We start from the raw sequence: 14551 nt of genomic DNA, 5'->3' as shown, positions 1-14551 counted from the left end.
CTCCCTGAGAGACTCCTCTTTAACTCTGACTTTGTGTTTTGGCCTTTCCCACAGGAAAGTGTTAATTTTCTCTGCTTTGGAAGGTTCTTAAAAGTACTTACCTGTTTATGAATTATGTGTTAACCTTTGTTTTATTTCTCGATCTTTTACACCTAACTCAGTATTGCTCTAAACGTACCAGTGATAAATCAATGTCCACAGTGTCCCAGCTATTTAAGTCATGTGAGGCTGTAGGAAGTGTCTGTGTGCCATCCCCAATGGGTATCAGCTGATTTAGAGAAACCAAGTGTGTTTTGAAGTGTATTATAAGTGTTATCTATATATTGCTCCCTTCTGAAGAAGGCTTATACAACTGACTGTGAAATAGATGAATAATTGTTTTATCAAGAAACCTTGAGTGTAAGTGTTCATTTGAATAACTGTACTGTGAAGCTCGGTATCGCAACATTACTGCTCACATTGACCCCTCTTGCGATAAGCCTGGTTGCTCAGCCACACTACTAACCTGTGTAGTACAGACTTATACCAAAGGTTCGGTCCTTATTGCCAGGAGGTCAAGGTTATTGTAGTGCACCCAAAGGGTACTGCATACAATCTTGCCTAACCGTCGAATGAATACAGTGCTACACTTTAGGGATATATTGGGACCTTACTAGAGTTACCTGCTCACCAGGCCGTCGGATACCCCGGATGGCTCATCATGACTTAATCAGACACTATGGGAGTGTATGCCGACTGGTGCATGGGGGGGGGCAGTGAGGGAGATATGGCGGGGAGACAAAAACAATATATTGGAGGATTAAGCCTATGATATGTTTAGCTGTATTACGCTATCAATTATTTCTGTTGTCATCAAGCTGTTTTTCAAAAATGTAATACAAATCATTTTTAAATGCTTTTGAGCCAGGGAATGCAATTGACTCCCACCTTGTTTATCCAATGATGTACTGGTTCGACAGACATTGAAGCCCTAATTCTATGTGGGAAGCATAATTAGCAGTGAAGGACGGAACACAGTTTGCTATCCTAGTCAATTTGAAGACCCAGGATTGAAATGCTATGGTGGGTTGGCTAATGCTGGTTGCAGCATTTATTTTTCTGGTGGGTCTCTGTTGCTCCTTCTGCTTTCAGGGGCTACCAATGGATCCACGTTCTCCCCTTTTTATCTAGATTTACAGCTGGCAGCTTTGCCGCACACCTATGGATGCAACCTACAACATTCAAATAGGAGGAAGCTATCATTAAGGGAAAGCCTACCAGCTGAGTTTGCTCAACAACCATACATACCATGGCTCAAATGTGGTTTGGAACCAGAACGTTACAAAACAGTGTTAGTAAATTCACAAACAAAGCACTGGCCCTCAGCCAGAGATCGATTCTGAAAAAAGAACATGCCCTCATTTGGCTATTTTCAATGTGAGAAGGAAGAGGGCCTAGAAAACTAGTTTTGTATCAATTGGAACAACCGTTTTGAGTTTATTGTACTCCTAGTGTTATTTAGGTACAACGTAAAGGTGCATGGATTAGCACTAGGCAAAGGATTTTGGAAAGAAAGGGTAACTGCCACTAGCCTGCTCAGTAAACATCCCAAAAGTAACTGGGATGTTTGGACAAATGAGAAACATTTTCCCTGTAGCACTACTCTGAAGTGGGCCTCTGCTACACTGTGCAAATAAAGTTGAAAAGCAAAGGTTGGCACATTTTCCAGCATGGGGTCTTGCACGGATTCACAAGCCCATGAATATTCGCAGTCGTCAGGCTGGGAATCCTCAGTAAAATGAAATCAATTTTGCTTTAGACTGAAAACTGCTTGTTTTTCTGCCCCAGCCAATGACATTTTTCCCTGGTGTCCATCAGATTTTTACTGCATGTTTCGAGTCCTTGTGCTTCACTCCTCAAATTGTGGCTTTTTTGCTGTTTTTGTAAAAATCATTTTGATAGAACAAACCTATCTCTTCTTTGTCTACCAGCAGACTGTGACTACCAGCAGCAGGGACCGTTTTTGGCCAAGATAATCATTCCATCGTTGCATCTTCTGTGACATTGACAGGCCAGGCTTGGGCCTGCATCTCACCTTGACCATGCCAGATGTGGCTAAAAAAAGGTCTCTTCAGGGCCTGTCTAGGATCAGCACCTCAAGTGCCATTGTCTTCACCTAGATCGCGACTGGGATGGATGCGAAATCTGCTGTGGTTTCTCGTCGAAGATGCAAATTAACACGGGGGGGGGTCCTGGGAGTCCCTCTGCCAGACATTAGTCCTGGTTACGAGAGACTTACCCAGAGTTTAGCTCACTATCTTTCACAGAGAAGAAATAACCCAAACATATCAGTCTTTGTCCTGCCCTGGGGCAGTCCAGCACCGAAATGCTAGGCAATTCTCCTCTGAACAAGAGTACCAACAGAAACCCCAGACACGTGTTTTGGTCTGGTTGGACCTCATCAGTAGGGTGGATCTGTGCCTCTCTAAGAAAGACGAAGACCAGGAAGGATCGCCTCTGCAGTTTAGTGGCTTGGATCAACCAGGAGAAGGCCACTGACGCTGACTTTGGCCGCAATCCTGCCTCATCCAGGTCCGGCAGGTTCCATGAGTGTGCTCTCTCTGAGAAGAGGTATTGTCCTTTTAGGAAGCTCCTTCTGAGGAAATCGAAAAGCAGGCTTAACACCATGCACCATCTGCTCCCTCAAAGGTTGCAGCAGCTGTGGGATTCATTTAGGGGAGGGGTCGGTGTCCGTTGCCTGCTCTGTCGATGGTCAGCCTACCTGCTTGTTGGTTACCAGGCTATCAAGACCAACAGACGGCATGTTTTCTGGGGACACTGCAGCATCGGGAGGTTGTCCTTTCGTTCCCTGAGTGGGAGAGTTTCCAGGTTTTTCTAGGGGTAACCAGCGCCTTAACGTCTGCCCTCCGGCTCCTCCACCTAGATAGCCTATAGGGGCTGCTCCCAGGCCTACGGCAGTGGAGGCTAGCGTTGTGGCCGCAGGCCAGAACACAGATGCCCAAACAGGCCTGAACTGGCCGTGGAGCCACACCCCCACTTTCTCACCCCAGCTATATAACTTAGTCGAGCGGTGGAGAAAGATCACCACAGGAAATGGTTGCTGGACATTCTTCAGCAAGGGCACGCTTTGGAATTTCAAGGCGGTTGCCCTCTCATTCCTCCTGTTTCTCCGGCATGAACTTAACATGGCCTAACTGCTACTGGAGGTTCAGACCATGTTGAGAAAAGGGGCAATAGAGCTGGTCCCGCAGCACCTCTGAGGCTCAGAAGTGTACTACAAATATGGAAGAACTCAGGAGGGTGGCGACTGATCCTAGACTTACCACGCCTAAACAAGTACTTGAAGTCTGAAAAGTTCAGGATGGTGCTGTTGCAGCATGTGCTCGACCTGCTGGAGGAGGGGTATGTTCTGGCAACTCTGGAACTGGAGAACACATACTTCCTCATCCCCATTCATCGTTCCTGTGTTTTGTAGTCTAGGAACGGCACTCCCAGTTCAAGACCCCAACCCTGTCGCCTGAAATCTGCTCAGAGGGTGTTCACAAAATGCTTGGCCCTGGTAGTGGCGCACCTACACCGCCAGGACATACAGGTCTACCCATATCTGGATGACTGGCTCATTCGCGCCTGCTCTCAATTGCTGGTGACTCAGCACACAACAAAGACCATGCGCCGTCAGACTTAGCTCAGAGTCTCCATCAATTATTTAAAGTCCTGTGTGGTGCCATCACAGAACGCTCTGTTCCTTGGTGCCCGTCTCAACACTGTCGCATGTATGGCAACCCCCTTGGAAGGAGGTGAAGGCCATCCCAGGGAAAGTTCAGCAGCTGTTTGCGGTGTCAATCGCAACAGTCCGGTCCATCAAGTCTGATGTCTTCCTGCATCCATCTGGTCCCATTTTGCAGGCTCAATATATGGCCTCAGGAATTCCTAGACGCCAGGTGGCAACAGGTCCCAGGCACTTGGACAGACTGCTCTCAATCGGGCATTCCTGCATTCTCTGCATTGGTGGGCGGTGCGTCAGCTCCCTTTTGGAGCCCCCCATACCAGGCCTTGATCACCACAGACGCCTGGTTTGAGGGTTGGGAAACCCACACAGGACAGTCTCACCCCAGAGGCCTCCGGCTCACGGAGGAGAACCTGGACATAAATGTCCTCGACCTCCAGGTGGTGTTCTGGGCCCTCGCGTCGTTCCAGCCTCAGTTACAGGGGAACGAGGTTCAGAGCTTCATGGACAACACCACCAACATGTTGTACATCTGGAAGCAGGGTGGGACGTACTCTCCTGCTCTGTCTTTGGAAGCCCAATCCCTGTGGCGCTGGGCCATTCTTCAGGGCATGTTACTTGTCCTTTTTCACCTGGCACCAAGAACACCATTGCAGTCTCGCTCAGCAGGTAGCTGAGGTCCTGCTACGAGTGACAACGCCATCTCTTCCGTAGGTGGGGTCCTCCCCAGATGGACCTCTTGTGACAGCTGCCAACTCCAAATGCCTGTGTTTTTCCAGCAGTATCCCCAACTGAGGAGTCTGGGGGATGCCATCTCATACCTGTGGGACGAGCTCTTCCTGTATACCTTCCCTCAGATTCCGCTCCTGTTACGTGTGGTCAACACACTCTCATGCTGCCATTGCAGGATGATCCTCATTTTGCTGGCGTGGCTGCAGCAGATCTGGTGCTTCTCCAGCTCAGTGGATCAGTCCATCTGACTGCCTCCACTTCCCGAACTTCTCTTCAGAGAAAATGGAACAATACTCTACTAGAGCCCAGCATCACTGAGCCTCACGGCCTGGTTCCTGCAGCCCTACAGTTTGGTCACTATTACCTGCCAATGGAGTGCAAGAAGATTCTGGCCAAGCCCAGAGCTTCCTCCAAGTTGTCTTGTTAATCACAAATGGAAGCGCTTCACAGTGCGGTGCAGGACTCTGAAGATTATGCCTCTGCGGATAACCGCTCTGCAGCTCCTCCCGTACTATTTTTTCACTTTCCAAAGCTGGGCTAGCTCGCTCTCCAAGGTTAATCTGGCTGCCATATATTGGTGCACCCGGGCACCAGGCAGGCCCTCCCTGGGGTTGCACTGGCTCGTCAAGGAGTTCCTCAAGGGCCTCTTCAGTACTTTTATACCGGTGAAGGCTCCTGCCCCGGTTTGGGTGCTGAGCATAGTTTTGACCAAGCTCATGGGGCCGCTTCTTGAACAAATGCATTGGGCCCCTTTTTAAGTTTTTCTGCTTGAACTCTGCTTTCTGGTGCCCATCGCCTCGTCGAGTCGGGGAGATCCTGGCCCTCTCCAGCAAGCAGCTGTACTTGACCTTTCACGCTACAAAGTTGGTGCTTTGGCCTCATCCCACCTTTATTTCAAAGGTTCCTTCAGGGGTCCATCTCACCGGGCCTTTGGTTCTCCCAGTTTCCTTCCTGAACCTTTCTATGCCTGCTGAAAAAGCGTTGCTTTAGCTTGAAGTTGCTCGTGCTTTGAAGTTTAATGGGACACACGCAGAGGTTTTCCAGAAGATGTCCCAGCTGTTTCTGTTTTGGACCAGTGGTGGACCGGTGGGAGATGGGAAGGCTCTGTCCTAAGGCTTTCATAGCTGGGTGTCTCACAGGCTGTTTTCATGCACCGTCATTGTCTGGCCAGACCTCTTCCAGGCCAGCCGAGAGCACACCCCACTAGAGCCATCATAGCAACTATGCTGTTTTTCTTTGGTGTTTCCCTGCTTGACATCTGCAGTGCTGCTACATGGAGGTCCACTCACACTAACGAGATTCTACTGCATCGACAGGGATGCCAGGGAGGAGTCCCGGTTCGGTCAGGTGGTGTTTGTCAGTCTGTTCCAGGGTTAAGAGTATTGCTTCTGTTGAGCCTTGCCACTTCCTGTGGTTGCATCTGTGCTGTGTAATCCTATTCATGAGCATGTGGGAATCCATGCAAGACCACATGCTGGAGAAAGAATAAGTTACTTAGTTGCAACTCTTGTTCTCCAGCATGGATTTTGCATGGATTCACATGCCAAGCCTCCCCACTTTCACTTTGGCTCTTTGTGGTTCATACTGCCACTTTATGTGCATGACCAAATCTGTAGATTGCCACCAAGGGTGGAGTTTAGGAGGACAAGTGTCATTGGCGGGGGGCAGTATGACCCAAAAGACAATGTTTAGGATTTAGAGGTGACTAGCAGTTTTAGGTCTAAAGTGAAACTGTTTTCATTTCACTGATGATTCACAGCCTGATTGGTGGGGGCGGAATTGTCATGAGCATGTGAATCCATGCAAGACCCATGCTGGAGAACAATCCATGCGCTGGTAGCTGTGTGGGCTGACCAATGACCCCCCCCTATCAAAATGTGAAGCATGTGAGAGAGCCCCACTCACACCAAATAGTTCATATGCAGACAAAGCTGATATGCTGACTCCACTTAAGTCGGTGGACAAAAGTTGCAAACCAACTTTGCAAGTTGACAACTATCCTTAAGTGCCTGTCCCTGAGTGTCCAAAGCATGTTGATTTTCAGGTAGATTCCAATGTTTGCAACCAGAGTTCCTGGGGTGAAACGAGAGATGCAGCAGTATTCTGCTGAATGACATCCACCTTAAATTGCAGTCTTCCATTATTCAATTTTTCAGGTGCACATTGAATTCACAGAAGGAGAAGACAAAATCACTCTTGAGGGCCCAACTGAAGAGGTGAACCTCGCACAAGAGCAGATGGAAATCATGGTGAATGATTTGGTAAGTTTTAAGACTTGACAACCAAATGTGTTTTCTCAATGTGAGCGTGTACCAAATTGACTCATTGACAATTTTTATCTCCTTAGATTGCTCGAATGGATTTCACTGAGATAACCATTGACCATCGGTTTCACAGGCACCTCATTGGGAAAAGTGGAGCAAACAGTGAGTGATTGGACAAATTTTACAAGACCTTTTTTGAACGACTCGAACCATCTTGACCAAAAGCCACCCATAACTGTGAAATGTTGGGTATTACTTTTGTATCCTTCATCATTCATAATTATTCTCTGAACAGTGTTGTGTTGGTCCTTGGTTCCTGTTGGATGATTTGATAGTTTACTGTTTGGTAATATTCACTTCCCCCTCTTTGCAACTTGACCTAGATTGAATGCAGGATGAGGCAATGCTTACATGTTTGACAATTTACTTGCACGCTGCTCTTTCCTTTCTTGAAGGAATCACAAAAGTGTCTTCCACTTCGTTTGGTGACCCCCCCCTATATGCAAGTAGTTATTCCAGAAACTTGTGTTAAAGCCCCAAAGTTTATTCTCTGTATTGCCTGGAGCGCACCTAATATTAATTCTGATGCTTGTTAATCTGCTTAGGATCACATGCTGTGCATATGGTCAGACATCCAATGGTAACCACAGAGTGTTCATCTTGTCTTTCGGGGACTGAAAGGGGACGTCGGCATAGGCGTGTGTGTAACACTATCTGTATCGTGACGTGTAGTGTACCCAAAATCCCTCACGTGCCGAGGTCCCTCAGATTGTTTTTTTCCTCCCAGATAACTGGTCGCCCTATAGCGAGCATTTACATAAGAGACATTGTTTATCTTATACCGTCTTGTCGGTTATTCCCCGTTAAGTCACTTCGGTCACAAGAACATCTTCGACGAAGACTGCGGGGGATTCGTCTACGGCAGTGGATTTCGGCACCTAAGATCCGGCGGCCAGACTTTCCACATGGTCGGGCCCTCTGGCTGACGTTTACAGTAGGGAGAGTGGGATCTGGGTGGCCATATTTTCTGTTTGTCTTTCCTCTTTCCCCCTCTTTATCCTTTCGGTATGGTCATCTTCCACTTTTGCTATGGAATGTACTCCCTTTAGGCTCTGCCCGAAGTGTAGGGTCAGATATCCTTGAAAGGACGAACACAGGACATGCAATGCCCGTCTCCCCTTAGATCAGGACGAAAAGCTGTGTGCGGCCTGCAAAGTCCTTCGGCCTAGGACCATTGAGGAGTGCTGTGTAAAGCGGTGGGCCGCGTTTGGTATGTCGCGGGTGGAACACCCTTCCCCCACCGCCACACCCGCTGAGAGTGACGGGGGCACTTCAGATGACCAATCCCCCGTTGCGGATGTAATTGACCTTGAGGCCGATATTTCTAGGTCTGCCACGCCCATCCCCGACCGCTTAAGGCCTGACTCTTGGTCTCGCTTCAGGGAAAACACCCGGCGACAGGGGCGTACAAGCGCATCTCGCTAAGCACACAACCCCTTACGCCTATTTCCACGTCAAAAAAGGTGAAAGCGCCAGCAGGGCCGTCGAATGTCGGCGGTTGCCTCGGATCGTGCAGATCCAAAGCATTCCGCGCATCCGCAGCAGCGTCTTGCGACTGGGCAATCGAAAACAAGTAAGGGCGCTACTCCAAAAACTTCACACGTCACAGCGCGGAAGTCCAACGCTACGACGGTCCTCAAATCACGACTAGGCATCTAGTTGAAAAACTGACCGCTAGGCCCCCTAACGCTGTGGAAGGCAATACACCTACCGATAGACCATCGAGGACAGCATTGAGAGAATTACTGCAGTGATCGGACTTATCCCATTCCCGCTGAATATCATGGGACAAGTCGTGGACACATCTTTTGATATGCCATGGGGCCCTGATTCTCAAGATACATATGAGTACAGTCAAGAGCCTCTTTCCAACACCCTAAGAGACACTTTGCGGTGCCGTAGGGCGGAAGACGACGTTATTCCACCCATAGGCCCTCCTGGGTCCTCCAAATGGACAAGGGAGAAATTCAAAGGGTCTATGGACCGTCTGCAGAGAATTTAGTTTTTCTGATCATCCTTCCCCGAAAAGGTCTCGTGGAGAGCCTAACCTTCCAACTACTTCAGGAAGATCAGCCTTCTGTCCCCGTCCAGCATATGACATTGTCCACAAGGACACTTTTAGGGACATTAACAATGAAGAGGAAGAAACTTCCTTTCTACGGAATTATGAGGAGGATCTGGCGGGTGCCACATACAATTGTGAAGAAACCCAGCAAGAGGGCACGGACCCATGGACACTTCCCCATCAAAATCAGGACACTGATGTATTGTGTCTGGATTCCCCTCCGTCCACTCCGGTTCATCAGGCCTCGCCTGTAGGTGACCAGATGGCCTTCAACTCTGTTGAAGAAGGCAGCTGAACATTTTCACTTCTCTACTCAAGAGGCTGTACCTGAGCAGGACTCTGTGGAGGATATTCTTAAGGAGAAGCCTCCAACTAGCTAAGTCATTCCCCTCTTTAATTCCATCAAGAGAAGGTTGGCCCCCTCCTTGGAATCACCAGCTCCAACCCGGGCAGTGAACCCAAGAGTGGAAAAATTGTTTCAGCCGTCACCTTCCAACACACAATATATTAAAGGGCACCCCATCCCCAATTCTCTGGTAGTTACTACCACCCAAAAAAGAGCAGGGGTACCCCTTGCCACTGGGGAGGCACCCTTGGACAGGGAATCCAAGAGGCTATATGCTTTAGGCAACCGAATCACCTCGGCTGCGCATACACTACGCGTATAGCAAATAATACCATGCTGTTGGCAAGTTATGCTGACACTCAGTGGAACCTACTCCAGGAAGGCCTCCAGGAGGTCCAAGAACCCGCCAAGTCCAAACTTCTCTCTTCTATTGTAGCCGAGGGAAGGCAGGTGAACCAGAATGTGATAAAGAACACTCTGGACACGGCTGAAACAGCAGGCAGGTCTCTGGCCCAAGGGACCCTACTCAAGACACGCTTGGCTGCGTACTTAAGGGTTTAAACCCGAAACACAGGCCTCACTCCTCAAGCCTATTGAAGAAGCTAACCTCTTCGGGAAAGCTGTTGATGAGGCCTTAAAACAGCCAAGAAAGAGCATGAGACTTAAGTCTCTGCAACAGATCACACAAAAACCTTCCTCCCGCCCCCACCCCCCAAATCCTAGGGGAGCCGCAGCCTCCGGTCAGAAAAAAACATCAGGTCCAGGTCCCCCTCCCATGTTTCCCCGGTCGGGGGGTGGCGATTAACACGGCATGGGAGGGGATAACATTAGACCCGTGGGCCATCAAGATGGTCGCCCACGGGTACTGCGTGTAATTCGCCCGACCTCCACAATTCAGACCACCATGCTCACAGCGCCTTTCACCGGACCATCTGGAAATCCTGAATCAGGAAGTGGAAGCGCTGCTGGTAAAGGACGCCATAGAAGCTGTCCCTATTCTTCAGGTAAACTAGGGTATTCAGTGTAGTTCCTTGTACCCAAAAAGGACCTCACCATGCCCCCTGTTCTAGACCTGCGCCCAGCGAACAAGTTCATAAAACCTCATTAGTTTCGCAATGGTAACACTACAGGAGGTGATCCCACTATTGAAACGGGACTACATGGCAACATTTGGACATGAAAGATGCATACTTTCATATTTCAATGTTGCCAGCGCACAGGAAATATCTAAGGTTCATGATAGAGGACAGGCATTACCAATTCAAGGTACTCCCCTTCGGCATCGCCTCAGCGCCAAGGATGTTTATGAAGGTCCTGGCAGTGGTGGCAGCACACCTGCACAGACTATCCATTCCAGTTTAATTTACCTCGCCGACTGGCTCATAACAGGGGACTTTTACAGCAGATGTTTTTCAAACACCCAAAAAACAGTATCTCTTCTCGTCAGTCTGTGCTTCTCTATCAACGAGAAGAAATCCAGCCTAGCAACCAGTCAAACAAAACAATTTCTGGGCGCTCTAATTCGGACGGAAGATTGCCTCACCTTCCCCTCCGAAAGGGTTCAGAACATGCTTTTTCAGATCCCTCAATATGTAGCCAGTCGGGAGGTGACAGTGCGCAAAGCCATGCGTTTGCTAGGAATGATGGAGTCGTGCATATACTTGGTGCCCCACACGTGACTGCGCATGCGTCCCATGCAAGAGTGGCTCAACAGCCAGTGGTGTCAGGCCAGCGGAAAATGGAAAGATCTGGTAGTTGTCCTGCCAGCCCTCGTTCTCTCTCTCTCTCTCCAGTGGTGGTCAAGAGAAAACCTCTTGAAGGGGAAGACCTTCACCTCCCCTGCAGTGGAAGCCACTTTCATGACGGACGCATCGCTCACGGGGTGGCGGGGGGGCGGGCTCACCTCCTTCAGCAGACAGCATATGGAGTGTGGTCCCCTCAAGTAGCATCCAACCATATACATCTACTGGAGCTGTTAGCGGTGTTCAAGGCATTGAAGGCCTTTCAGATGCAACTACAAGGGAAGACAGTGCTGATTCTAACGGACAGCACTACCGCCATGTATTACCTGAACAAACAGGGGGGCACTCACACACCAGGCTTATTCAAGCTGTCCCAAAACATTTGGATATGGGCTCTCAAACACAAGATGTTACTGTTGTCCCAATATGTTCCAGGGGAACTCCATCTTCTGGCAGACATGCTCAGCAGAGATTTCCCACTGCCCGAAGAATACGAATGGCGTCTGCACGAAGACATTGTGTCCATCGTCTTCGCAGAATGGGGATTCCCAAAGATCGACTTGTTTGCAACTCTGGAGAGCGCTCCAGGCTAAGATTACACCTCCAGGTACGCCCCAGAACCGATACAAGGGGAAAGGTCTCTGGATTGCATGGTCAGGGAAATTTGTTTGAGTTAGTGAACTACAGGCCCTTTCTGTCCTAGACCCTTTCGTTACAGTTCATAGAGATAAGGTGGTTCTGCGCACTCGTCCTCGATTTGCGCCTACATTTATTTCCAAGTTCCATGTGAACCACTCAATAGAGCTGCCTACTTTCTTCCAGAACCCCACTAATGTGGCCGAAAGAAGCCTACACACATTAGATGTGTGCAGGGCTGTCATGTTTTACCTAGAGAGAACAAAACCACTGAGTAAGACAAACTAGTTTTTCGTTTCAGTGGCAGCTGGTAGAGAAGGGTATCCTGTCTCTAAATCGACCATCTCAAGGTGGATTGTCAATTTCATCACACTCTGTTACACTCTTGCTAAGAGAACTGCCCTTCAAGCCTAGAGTGCATTCTACTCTAGGCACTGAGGCTTCCATTGCAAATGTTCCCGTAGAGTGCATTTGCAAAGCAGCAACCTGGAGTTCTGTACACACCTTTACTAAACACTATTGCCTAGACACTCATTCTAGGTCTGATTCTCAGGCGGGACAAGCATTACCAAGACATCTTTTCACTACTGTTCCTTCTCACAACCCACCCCCCACTCTGGGTACTGCTCGCTAGTCTATGCACAGCATGTGATCCTAAGCAGATTATCAAGCATCAGAAGACATGCATTACTCACCGTAATAGCATTTCTGATGATTTTATCTGCTTAGATTCACATGCGCCCACCCTTCCTCCCCGCTCAAGTGGAAGGAACATAGATGTATTAATACTTTTCTCTTTTATGTACTCACTCACGATAAGTCATAGGCTCCCTCACAGCAGAAAGAATACAATCGGAGGGACCTTGACGCGTGAGGGATTTTGGGTACACTACACATCACATTAGGGATAGTGTTACAGGCACGCCCATGTCGACGTCCGTGTTCGATCCTTGAAAGACGAGATGCAATACTCAACGGTTACCACTGGATGTCGGACTGTATGCACCACGTGTGAATCTAAGCAGATGCAATCATCAGAAATGCTTTTATCGTGAGTAATGCATGTCTTACATGTGAACCAGTCTATAGAACTTCCTGTGTTTTTCCAACACCCCGCAAATGCTGCAGAAAAAAAGACTTAATATACTAGATGTACGAAGGACTGTATATTACCGACAAAATACTAAAATTATCAGAAAAAAGAAGGTGACCATATCTCTAAATCAGCAATTTCAAAATGGATTGTCAACTGCATCCAACTTTGGTACTCTCTTGATAAGAGAACGTTGCCATTCAAGCCTAGAACACACCCCAGTCTAGGCACAGTGGTAACTCTAGCTTTCATAGCAAATGTGCGCTTAGATGCCATATGCAAACCTGCTATTTGGGGTTCACTTCACATTTTTACCCAACATTACTACCTAGACACACATTCTAAGGGTGATAGACAGGTGGGACAAGCAGTGTTAAAACCTCCATTTGTAGCGCTACCTACAAACAACTTACCTCCTCCATGTGATTATAAGCAGATCCACAAGCCTCTGAAGGCATACTTTACTTATTGTAATCACTTTTCTGATGCTTGTATCTGCTTAAATTTGCATGCACCCACCTTTCCTACCCTATTGGAATTGAAGGTTCTTGGGAAAACCACAGATACTTTCACATGTCATGATCACTAACTACTCTCCACACTTAAACTCCCTCTTGTCAAACAAATAATCTGAGGGACCTCGACGTGTAAGGGATCATGGATACAATCGACATCCCACTAGGGATAAGATAAAAAAACACGCCCAGTCGACGTCCCTTTTCGAACTTGGAAAACAAATACTCTGTGCCTACTACTAGATGTTGTCCTATGCAAAGCATTTGAATCTAAGCAGGTACAGGCATCAGAAATACGATTACGGTAAGTAATATGTCATTTCACTGTGTGGACCTATTGTGGACCCCTTACCCCACTCGCCTCTCCTGAGACTTGGCATTTATCAGTCCCCATGCTACTTTGAGTTGTTTGGCTAAACACCCAAGGGTATCCCCTGTTTACTATAACTAGGGTGGCATCCTAAACTCTGTCGACCAGGCCAGAGTTTAGAAATCCATATAAACACCCCCACTCACTTGGATAGTCATAGCAGCCTCAACAGTGGCTGGTACAGAAACTGCATTTACATTCCAAATTAAGGTAAAGAGTTGTAGATCTCACAAAGTGACTTAAATATAATGTTGAAATGGATTTTCAGAATCAGTTCTGTGGACAGATTGTTAGAGGCCTCCCTGTTCTGGTGCACAGGAAAATACATTAATGTCTAGCCAAACTCCATCTGGGTAGTGTGATTGAACAGCAAGGCTCAGGAAGTATAAGAGTGGTGAAGGGTTCAGTTAAGCACACGGAGCACTGTCAATAAAACAAGTTAGGCAGAATGTATTAAACAATAGTTATTTATAGGCTTTATACAAGATCTTGGCAATGAAAAACAAATGTTAACAGACTAAAACATTCTACTATGCATACTTTGACTTTGGTGTTGTCTGGTAAGAGTGCTAGCACTTCACTTTCAGAATACAGTTCAAAGTTTCAGGAGAAAGTGAAGTAAAGCAAGTGAATAAAAAGAACCAGGTAAGTAACTATAAGTTAGAAAACTAATCTGGTGAGGTTAAAGGAGTTGGAAATGGCATACAAAAGAATGAAAATGAAGGCACTACACTTTATAAAGTCCTTCCTTAGCTAGCAAAGAGTGAGCCCTGTGCCCTAGAGTAACCCACTTCAGAAAAGGACGTTTTTGGGACCTAAGAGTCTTAACAACCATTGGCAAAGCCAACAATCATTTTGTATGTGTCCGAAAGTTAGCAAATGATGGAACTGTTTTGATCAGACCCCATCTTATTCCAACCACCTTGGGGGAAGCTTAGGGGAGGATCCTTGACCAGATCTCCATTGCTCAGTCATGTAAGGGAGAGTTAGGGTTAGTCCTT

At 47.7% G+C, this 14551-nt stretch overlaps 1 protein-coding gene across 2 annotated transcripts in view; it reads left to right on the top strand.

The window, feature by feature from the left end:
• The window catches only part of HDLBP (high density lipoprotein binding protein), an 829415-nt gene that overhangs the window by 366748 nt on the left and 448116 nt on the right, over positions 1–14551 (top strand). For both annotated transcript variants that reach the window (XM_069618106.1, XM_069618107.1), the window contains exons 10-11: positions 6616–6720; positions 6807–6885. In XM_069618106.1, the coding sequence (XP_069474207.1) occupies positions 6616–6720; positions 6807–6885 (184 nt within the window). The remainder of the gene's footprint in view (positions 1–6615; positions 6721–6806; positions 6886–14551) is intronic.

Source organism: Ambystoma mexicanum, chromosome 10 (assembly GCF_040938575.1).
Source record: "Ambystoma mexicanum isolate Mex_15411 chromosome 10, UKY_AmexF1_1, whole genome shotgun sequence".
Taxonomy (NCBI): Eukaryota; Metazoa; Chordata; class Amphibia; order Caudata; family Ambystomatidae; genus Ambystoma; species Ambystoma mexicanum.
This window is presented reverse-complemented; position numbering and strand designations above follow the sequence as displayed.